This window comes from Eretmochelys imbricata, chromosome 3 (assembly GCF_965152235.1).
Source record: "Eretmochelys imbricata isolate rEreImb1 chromosome 3, rEreImb1.hap1, whole genome shotgun sequence".
In the NCBI taxonomy this organism is placed as follows: domain Eukaryota; kingdom Metazoa; phylum Chordata; order Testudines; family Cheloniidae; genus Eretmochelys; species Eretmochelys imbricata.
Window position 1 is genome coordinate 134,949,548 of NC_135574.1, and position 11,000 is coordinate 134,960,547.

Sequence of the window (11,000 nt, forward strand, 5' to 3'; positions counted from 1 at the left end):
CCCCTCCAGGGTCCCTCCCCGCCCCCGACACAGGCAGCCGCCGTCGCCCGAGCCCCATCTCTCTCACCTGGGCCTCCACCGGAGTCCAGATGCTGCCCAGCAGCAGGAGACGCACCGCCAGCCCCGTCCCCGCCGCTGTCCTCCGGGCGGCTCCGCGGGCGCTGCTCATGCTGCTCCCGCCTCGCCCCGCCACCCCAGGGGCCCTCGCCCCGCTCCGCCGCGCGGCCAAGGGCTCGGCACCGGGCAGGGGATGGGCACGGGCACCGGCGGACGCTGTCGGCGCTGCCTCTGCCGGCCCCCTGTCAGGAGAGGGCGCCGCGCTCACCTCCGCCCGCCTCAGCCACGCTCCCCTGTGCGCTGCGCCGGCCCGGCCCCCAGCCTCCTACCTCGCACAGCAGCGGCGGCGGCGGCCACACAACCGCCGCCTGCCGCGCAAAGCACTCTGGGACTCGGAGTCCAACCGGCCGCACTTCCCAGCCCGGTGTGGGGGCTGGGATGACAGGAGGCGGGGCCCCGAGCGACGGCCAATCAGAGATAACCACGCGCACCTCCAAAACAAGAGGAGATGACTTGGTACCTGTCAGTGGCAAGGAGGGGCGGGGCTAGGGCTGCCCAGAGCCTCCTGCCCCGACCCCTTCAAGGGCCCCTGCGAAAGGGGCTAGGGGGCGTCCGAGAGGGTCTTCTGTGACGTCGTCTGCACAGCTGGCCGGCTTCTAGCCCGCCGCTATGTGTTCTGCGCCGCGCGCACAGATCTGGGGGGCAAACGCGTCCGTGGCTCCCCATGTGGCAGTCAGTGGGGGTTTCTTCGGTACAGCCACACAGGAAAATACTCATTATTTTAAAGGTAGAAAATGTGATGGTAACCCCCCAAAATCAGTGGGGAGCTTGAGCAAACCTGGTGCCTGAAACCAGTTATAATTCCTAATGCACTGCTGCTGGGGTTTGGCCCATTATTGCAAAATATAGGATTGTTTTTAAATAAAAATAGCCATATTTTAGGGTGACCAGGTTTCCCGATTTTATAGGGACAGTCTTGATTTTGGGGTTTTTTTTCTTATATAGGCTTTTTTCTTATATAGGCTCCTATTTCCACACACACCCTGTCCCGATTTTTTACATTTACTGTCTGGTCACCCTACCATATTTTGACAATTGCAGGAGGTTACCATGGTGGTGGCAACACCATCTTGTATTGAAGACAGTGGCGTGGTGTGAGGACCCCTGCATTCTTTGTCCCTTCCTGAAAGTGATTTGTTCAGTGACCTGGGACACTTCACTTAATTCTTCTCTGTCTCTGCCATCTGCAAAATGGTTACACAAGACAACCTCTATTATACAAGTCTCAATGATCTGAAACTGCTTGTTATCAAAAACAAGTCAGGTTCCCTCATCTCTACTAATTATACTGAAAATTCCCTTGTTATTTTTGCAGATTTATTCAGTGTCCCCTCCCTGTCATATTTATTAGCAGAGCACAGCCTCAGTTACCTACTTTTGCAGATGTGTTGTGCGTCTTAAATAATGAAGTCGCTAATGCCCTCTGAGAACCATAGAGATAAGATGCTATAGAAATAGAAAGTATATTTAAAGATTAGCTCTTTTTATCTTTACTACCACTAAAATGCTGAAAAGTATGTGCTGAAGTTACTTTGAAAGATTTTGTTTAAGTATATTTCATTAATTAAAGGTGGCTTTTTTTCTTTCAGATTAAACTTCCAGTTACTTCTTTCTCATCACATTTTCTTTCACAAGAGGCATTCCTAGAGATGGCAGCATGGTCTCTCCCTTTGTAACTAAAGGAAATGTAGGAAGCTGGGGAACATGCTTCAGTCCTGTCAGGTTTTCTTATTACCTGACTCCCTTGAAAAAGTAGAGAAGCTTTCAGCCATGTCCGTGTATTACAACCAACTGAAGTTCAAGCCCCTTTCCTTTCTGGCTTGTTTTTCAGAGGTCCAGCAATCATGGGAACTGCAATAGGAGTGATACCTCTACTGTTAGTCTCTTCTTTTCCAAAGGCCAAGGAGTTGGCTAAGTAACAACCAATAGTCCCAGGCAATTAAGTATATAGCTGTAATTCATTGCCAATATTTGCAAGAGCTCCTCTTTTTAGTAAGAAAAGGAGTACTTGTTGCACCTTAGAGACTAACAAATTTATGTTTGAAAAGGAGGGCTATATGGATTTCAAGAGCAATGCTTGCTTCACAGATTTGCTAGGCTCTGGTGGCTAAAAAAACCTCTCCCACATTCATGAAAAAATACTTTTTATTCCTTAGAGATTCTTTACAGAACTATTGCATTTTGTAAAAATCTGAGAATGGTTCCTTAGTGATATATGAGGTTCTGTGTGCTGTTTCACATTAAACCTAAATTATGTGCAGCAGTGCTAGAATTATGGTTCAGTTTTCAATCCCACTGCCAAACTTCCCCCCACACCCCCCATGATCCTCCTAGTCCAACAGAATATCCCTTATAGGGATGATCTAAAGCCCATTGAAGTCAGTATGGTCTTTAAAATGATTTCAATGGACTTTGGATCAGGCCAATATTATCTATTTTCATATTATTTCAAATTTGTTTTACATTACCCCCTGACAAATTTAAATGTGCCACAGATTTTGGTATTGAAAACAACTGCATTGCTGAAGCTGTCCTGGGAAAAAATTTTGACAGGTAGGACGCATTTGTGAAGGTGACACCAGTGAATATGTGGGAGGCAGGGTTTTTTGAGGTGTTCTTTGAGTGAGAGAGAGAGAGAGAGAGGATGCAGTTGCTCTTTTCTTCCTCTTTTAGGTAGCTTCAGTTGAGACCATTAATTTAGGGAACAGAGGGTTCAATAATTCATTCCCCACCTAAGGAAACCTTAACAGTAATTTCTGATCCCATCCCACTCCAGAATCTGCCACTACTTCCTACAGCAGAGGATCAGTATATTTACTGAATGTTTCAGCTGAAATGATTAGTGGTAAAATAGTTAATGGTGACAATTACACTGCCATACTTAAACTTTAATGTCAACGCTCCACTGTATTTAATGAAAACAGTTTACACTTCTTACAGAGCTCTTGTTTCAGGCTGTCTGAAAATTAAAGTGACATCACTGCATTGGTTTACAATTGTGATCACATTATGAAAGTTTTCTTTACAACTATAAAGGACTGATTTTTTTCTTAAATGAAGGCATACATTCAGAAGCACTATTATGACAAACTTTGTAAAGCTCACAATTATGCAACCATTTCCACTGCCACATAATTGCATTATAGATAGGGCTCTGTTTATTTAATAGAAATTAGAGACAAAGTATTGAGTCATTGTTGCTTATTCAGTTGTCACTGCAGATTATTCTACTTTATATACAGAGAGCACTGTTTGCCTTTAACTCAGACTGGGCTTAATCCTGCTTGAATTGAAAATCAATGGAAATGTTGCTTTTGACTTTATAAGAACATAAGAACGACCATATTGGGTCAGACCAAGCATCCATCTAGCCCAGCACATTGTCTGCTAACAGTGGCTGCTGCCAGATACTTCAGAGGGAATGAACAGAACAGGGCAATTGTTGAGTGAATCACACCTCATTGTCCAGTCCCAGCTTCAGGCAGTCAGAGACTTAGGGATACCCAGAGTAGCGGGGTATGTCCCTGACCATCTTGGCTATTAGCCATTGATGGACCTATCCTCTGTGAATTTATCTAATTCTTTTTTTAACCCAGTTGTACTTTTGGCCTTCATAACATCCCCTGGCAACAAGTTCCACAAGTTGATTGTGTTGTGTGAAGAAATATTTCCTTTTTTTTTGTTTTAAACCTGCTGCCTGTTAATTTCATTTGGTGACCCCTGGTTCTTATGTTATGTGAAGGGGTAAATAACACTTCCATATTCACTTTCTCCACACTATTCATGATTTTATAGATTTCTATCATATCCCCCCTTAGTATTCTCTTTTCCAAGATGAACAATCCCAGTCTTTTTAATCTCTACTCATTTCTGTAGCCATTCTCTGCATTTTTTCCAATTCTAATATATTTGTTTGAGATGGGGTGACCAGAATTGCACTCAATAATCAAGGTGTGGGCATACCATGGATTTATATAGTGGCATTATGATATTTACTGTTTATTATCTATCCCTTTCCTAATGCTTCCTAACATTCTGTTCGCTTTTTTGACTGCCAGTGCACACTGAACAGATGTTTTCGGAGAACTATCCACAATGACTTCACAATTTCTTTCTTGAGTAGTAACAGCTAATTTAGATCCCATCATTTTGTACGTGTAGTTGAAATTATGTTTTCAAATATGCATTATTTTGCATTTATCAATATTGAATTTCATCTGCCATTTTAATGCCCAGTCACCCAGTTTTGTGAGATCCTTTTGTAACTCTTCGCAGTCAGCTTTGTACTTAACTATCTTGAATAATTTTGTATCATCTGCAAATTTTACCATCTCATTGTTCACCCCCTTTTCCAGAGCATTTATGAGTATGTGGAACAGCACAGGTTCCAGTACATATCCTTGAGGGACCCTGCTATTTACCCATTTTGTACACTGACCACATTCCTATCCTTTGTCTCCTATCTTTTAATCAGTTCACTGATCCATGAAAGAACCTTCCCTCATATCCATGACTGCTTACTTTGCGTAAGAGACTTTGGTGAGGGACCCCTTGTCAAAGCTTTCTGAAAGTCCCAAGTACACTGTATCCACGTGTTTGTTACTCCCTCAAAGAGTCATAGATGTATCCCTCATCCACGTGTTTGTTACTCCCTCAAAGAGTCATAGAGTCATAGACTTTAAGGTCAGAAGGAACCATTATGATTTTCTAGTCTGACCTCCTGCACAAAGCAGGTCACAGAATCTCACCCACCCACTTCTGTAATAAATCCCTAACCTATGTTTGAACTTTTGAAGTCCTCAAATCATGGTTTAAAGACTTCAGGGTGCAGAGAATCCTCCAACAAGTGACCCATGCCCCATGCTGCAGAGGAAGGCAAAAAACTCCCAAGGCCTCTGCCAATCTGCCCTGGAGGAAAATTCCTTCCCGATCTCAAATATGGCGATCAGCTAAACCAGCCAGACACCCAGGAAAGAGATCTCTGTAGTAACTCAGATCCCACCCCATCTAACATCCCATCACAGGCCATTGGGCCTATTTACCGCTAATAGTCAAAGATCAATTAATTGCCAAAATTAGGCTATCCCATCATACCATCCCCTCCATAAACTTATCAAGCTTAGTCTTGAAGCCAGATATGTCTTTTGCTCCCACTGCTCCCCTTGGAAGGCTGTTCCAGAACTTCACTCCTCTGATGGTTAGAAACCTTTGTCTAATTTCAAGTCTAAACTTCCTGATGGCCAGTTTATATCCATTTGTTCTTGTGTCCACATTGGTACTGAGCTTAAATAATTCCTCTCCCTCCCTGGTATTTATCCCTCTGATATATTTATAGAGAGCAATCAGATCTCCCCTCAGTCTTCTCTTGGTTAGGCTAAACAAGCCAAGCTCCTGGAGTCTCCTTTCATAAGACAGATTTTCCATTCCTCGGATCATCCTAGTAGCCCTTCTCTGTACCTGTTCCAGTTTGAATTCATCCTTCTTAAACATGGGAGACCAGAACTGCACACAGTATTCCAGGTGAGGCCTCATCAGTGCCTTGTATAATGGTACTAACACCTCCTTATCTCTACTGGAAATACCTCGCCTCATGCATCCCAAGACCACATTCGCTTTTTTCACGGGCCATATTACATTGGCGGCTCATAGTCATCCTGTGATCAACCAATACTCTGAGGTCCTTCTCCTCCTCTGTTACTTCCAGCTGATGAGTCCCCAGCTTATAACAAAAATTCTTGTTATTAATCCCTAAACACATGACCTTGCACTTTTTACTTTTAAATTTCATCCTATTACTATTACTCCAGTTTACAAGGTCATCCAGATCTTCCTGTATGATATCCCGGTCCTTCTCTGTATTGGCAATATCTCCCAGCTTTGTGTCATCTGCAAACTTTATTAGCACACTCTCACTTTTTGTGCCAAGGTCAGTAATAAAAAGATTAAATAAGATTGGTCCCAAAACTGATCCCTGAGGAACTCCACTAGTACCTCCCTTCAGCCTGACAGTTCACCTTTCAGTATGACCCGTTGCAGTCTCCCCTTTAACAGTTCTTTATCCACCTTTCAATTTTCACATTGATCCCCATCTTTTCCAATTTAATTAATAATTCCCATGTGGAACCGTATCAAATGCCTTACTGAAATCGAGGTAAATTAGATCCACTGCGTTTCCTTTGTCTAAAAAATCTGTTACCTTCTCAAAGAAGGAGATCAGGTTGGTCTGGCACAATCTACCTTTTGTAAAACCATGTTGTATTTTGTCCCAGTTACCATGGACCTCAATGTCCTTAAGTACTTTCTCCTTCAAAATTTTTTCCAAGACCTTGTATACTACAGATATCAAACTAACAGGCCTGTAGTTACCCGGATCACCTTTTTATCCTTTCTTAAAAATAGGAACTATGTTAGCAATTCTCCAGTCATATGGTTCAACTCCTGAGTTTACAGATTCATTAAAAATTCTTGCTAATGGGCCTGCGATTTCATGTGGCAGTTCCTTTAATATTCTTGGATGAAGATTATCTGAGCCCCCCGATTTAGTCCAGTAAGATGTTCGAGTTTGGCTTCTACCTCGGATGTGGTAATATCTACCTTCATATCCTCATTCCCATTTGTAATCCTGCCATTGTCCCTAAGTGCCTTATTAGCCACATTAAAGACTGAGGCAAAGTATTTGTTTAGATATTGGGCTGTGCCTAGGTTATCCTTAACCTCCACTCCATCCTCAGTGTTTAGCGGTCCCGTTTCTTCTTTCTAATAGATTAGTGAGGCATGACTTCCCTTTACAAAAGTCATGTTGACTCTTCCCCCAACAAATTGTGTTGATCTATGTGTCTGATAATTCTATTCTTTACTGCAGTTTCAACCAATTTGCCTGGTACTGAAGTTAGGTTTACTAGCCTGTAATTGCCAGTATCGCTTCTGGAGGCTTTCTTAAAAATTGGTGTTACATTATCTATCCTCAAGTCATCTGGTACAGAGGCTGATTTAAGCAATAGGTTAAATCTGGTTCTGGTGACTTATTACTGTTTATTTATTTGTTCCAAAACCTCTTCTGTCAGTGGGACCAGCATCAGGACCTGACTGTGGAAACGTGCAGTAATTTTTTTTTAGCAGACAATGAACCAAATTAATCATTGGTGTAACATAGTTGAAGTCAATGGAATTATATCTTGGCTAAATTTTGCCCAGTATATCTCTGTCTAATCTCACAAGCTTTTAAAAAAGTTCCCTACTGTTGCTAACATTGATTCAGCTGCACCAATGTTATTTTCCCCTTGTGTAGACAGGGCCTGTGTTTTCTAGGTTTTGTGAAATGGCTCTAGAGGAAACAGTTGTATTGCAAAATGCAAATCAGCCATAGTAGCAAAATGATAAGGCTGGTAATGTACATTGAACTTGCTTCTTTCAAGGAAAAGTGCAGCAATATTATAATAACTTGCCTGGGGCTGCTACTGGGAAGAGAGGGATAGTCTCATCTTCTGCCTTAATGGCATATAGCATGTTCAGCTGGGTTGAGGGGGATAAGTTCACAGTATATTTAATTTTTCAATGTATAGTGTGCTTCTAGGCACAGGAATGTAGATGTAAAATTTAAAATTAGATGATAATATTACTCTAAAAATGCAAACAATTTTTGGCACATCCTATCCTTTTCTTACCATCAGCAACATGGAAGGCTCTGAATGTGTCAGAACATGTACAATTCTGCAATGTTGGTGGGTGAGTCAAAAAAAAGGAAATCCACACAGGAGATCTGCATCACTGAACTCTGCGGTAATGGCATTGCTCCCTGTTTTTGTGCATAGGTACATTTTGGGGCAGGGTGGGGAGCAGTGTGATGGGGCCCATGGATATTTACATGGATCCATTGGTCAAACCTTCCTTTGCAGTGAGGCAGAAGGGAGGCAAAGCAGTCACTGAAGCTAATGCAACCCTGATGCTTTACGACTGGTGGCTTCATTGATGCTGTATGGCCAGTTTTTCATTTCCCAGCATATCTCCCCTGCACATAGCTCATATATTCTGGGTGTGCACATGACCCAACAGTTGGCACTCAGTATCTGGGTAAAGGTTTGTCACATGCTATGTGTTTTAATTTAGGAATGTGTTATTGCACAGCTGTAAAAGACGGCCAGCTTCACATTTCAGCTTAGTAAGTCCCAGCTGCTTTGCCAAGTTTGTGAAATGGGTTTCGAGAATCTCACACAGCTGGGTTTGAGAGCCTTCTGACCTTGAACTTTACAGGTTTTTCCTATTTGAACTTCTCATTTCTAAAGTTAGCAAAGTAAACTAGCAGAATCAATACATTACTGATTCCTCTTGCAAACTGGCAGACACCAGTGGTGGCAACATGGGGGCTGTTGGGTAACAACAGCACATATTGTGATAGTATCCTGCTCTCCCCACTGGTATCTGTCTGTTTAAAACCACAGCATATACTAAGGACTGATGGAAAATCACACTATCAGTCACTTTTTTAAAAGACAGAAATAGCAAAAGACAAAAGAAATGGACAATCATTCAAACAAAGAGGGATGTGTGTGGAAAAGTTCTTAAGAACATAAGAACAGCCATACTGGGTCAGATCAAAGATCCATCTAGCCCAGGATTCTGTCTTCCGACAGTGGCCAGTGGCAGGTGCCCCAGAGGGAATGAACAGAACAGGTAATCATCAAATGATCCATCCATCCCCTGTCACCCATTCCCAGCTTCTGGGAAACAGAGGCTAGGAATACCATCCCTGTGCATCCTGGCTAATAGCCATTGATGGACTTATCCTCCATAAACTTACCTAGTTTTTTTTTGAACCCAGTTATAGTCTTGGCCTTCACAACATCCTCTGGCAAGGAATTCCACAGGTTGACTGTGTGCTGTGTGAAAAAATACTTCCTTTTATTTGTGTTAAATCTGCTGCCTATTAATTTCATTTTGTGAACCCTAGTTCTTGTGTTATGGAAGGAGTAAATTGTTCCTTATTTACTTTCTCCACATCGGTCATGATTTTATAGACTTCTATCATATCCCCCCTTAGTCATCTCTTTTCCAGGCTGAAAAGTCCCAGTCTTATTAATCTCTCCTCATATGGCAGCCATTCCATACCCCTAATCATTTTTGCTGCCCTTTTCTGAACGTTTTCCAATTCCAGTATACCTTTTTTGAGTTGGGGCAACCACATCTGCACGCAGTATTCAAGCTGTGGGCGTACCATGGATTTATACAGAGGCAATATGATCCCTTTCTTAATGATTCCCAACATTCTGTTCGCTTTTTTTGACTGCTGCTGCACATTGAGTGGATGTTTTCAGAGAACAATCCACAATGACTCCAAGATCTCTTTCTGGAGTAGTAACAGCCAATTTAGACCCCATGATTTTACAATGTATAGTTGGGATTATCTTTTCCAAGGTGCATGACTTTGCATTTATCAACACTGAATTTCATCTGCCATTTTGTTGCCCAGTCACCGAGTTTTGAGAGATCCTTTTGTAGCTCTTCGCAGTCTGCCTGGGACTTAACTATCTTGAGCATATTAGGAGAGAGGCATTGATTTTGGAGATCCCACCTCATTCCAACCCTGATGAGCTTAGAGAACCTCAGAGAATGAAAAACCCCTTTTCCCTAAAAGATAGCAGCTGTCCTGTAGGGATGCTGGTGCTTGACTGGGTCCTCCTGTGTTTACTCAATAGCAGCCATGGAGGGACCTAGAAGAAGACAATAGCACCACAGTGTATTACCTCCCAACCTGATTTCTGAATGGAAATCTAGGGGCAGAGAACAGCACTTCCCTTGTTCAACTCTCTGGCACCCTGCCTATGGAGGGACATCGACACAGGAAAGGGGACTGGGACAGTGTCACACTTCTAGCCCACTCAGAAAATGGGAGATCTTTTCTGAGATCTACCTAAAATGATCTAATTGCTAGTATTTGTCTCCATTTTATAAAAATAAATTTTTATGTCACAGCATTCCTAGCAACCCTATAATAATATACTGTAGACATGCAAACACTCCGTAAAAAATTTGTAACCTTTCCAAAACTCAAAAACATTTTGTACATTTTCAGGAAACAGGTCTAGCAACATACAGAAGTTGCCAACATTTGAAAGCTATAGAGGGACACTTGGGAGAAAAAACAGGAACATAACTTTTAACTCTGTTGAAATACATTAAACTTAGAGAGTTTAGGGGAAAGAGAGTGGAGAAATAGTCAATATTTTGTAAAACAAAGAATAACCTTCCTAAATAAGGATAGTTGGAATATGGGTAACAACTAGAACAATGAACTATTATTTATAAAACTGATTTCTGAAAGACTAGCTAAATCCTGCTAGCTGGGGTTAGTAGCATAAACCAGTCCCAGGAAGGGAAATAACATGTTTCACTGAACAAGTTATGAAGGGGATGAGGTTTATGCTCTGGTAGTGGGGAGCTGTTACTTATTTCTTTGGCATGAGGTCTTGGGTGATAAGTATGAGGTAAAGCTTATAGTCATTCATGCAGAGGGCTAGAATAGCACTTTATTGAACAAGAACATACTGTGTGTGGGATAAAAAGGATGACACTGGAAGCCTTTATTCAGAAGAGGGACAACTCCTTCTTAAACAAGGGGTATTAGGTCAAAAGTCTGTGTCATTAATCAGATTATTTACAGCTGTTTACAAACTCACCCTCCGAGCTCAAGGATTATTTTTGACCATTTACTTTTTGAAATGGTTGTAGCTACTTTGCGGCCTGTAAAGTCCAGAATACTTGCAAGGTACAGATCAGTTTCACTGAGTTCAGCACCTTTCAGGATCAGGCCTACAGAGGATGTAAATTGTACTCAAGTATATTGTCCTGATTAGAGAAATGATTGCATTGTTTAAGAAAATTTAATT

General features: G+C 42.1%; 1 protein-coding gene across 2 annotated transcripts in view; it reads right to left on the reverse strand.

The window, feature by feature from the left end:
• The window catches only part of ERO1B (endoplasmic reticulum oxidoreductase 1 beta), a 59,030-nt gene extending 58,622 nt beyond the window's left edge, over positions 1-408 (reverse strand). For both annotated transcript variants that reach the window (XM_077813451.1, XM_077813450.1), the window contains exon 1: positions 68-408. In XM_077813451.1, the coding sequence (XP_077669577.1) occupies positions 68-169 (102 nt within the window). In that variant the 5' untranslated portion in view covers positions 170-408. The remainder of the gene's footprint in view (positions 1-67) is intronic.
• Positions 409-11,000: the final 10,592 nt, after the last annotated feature.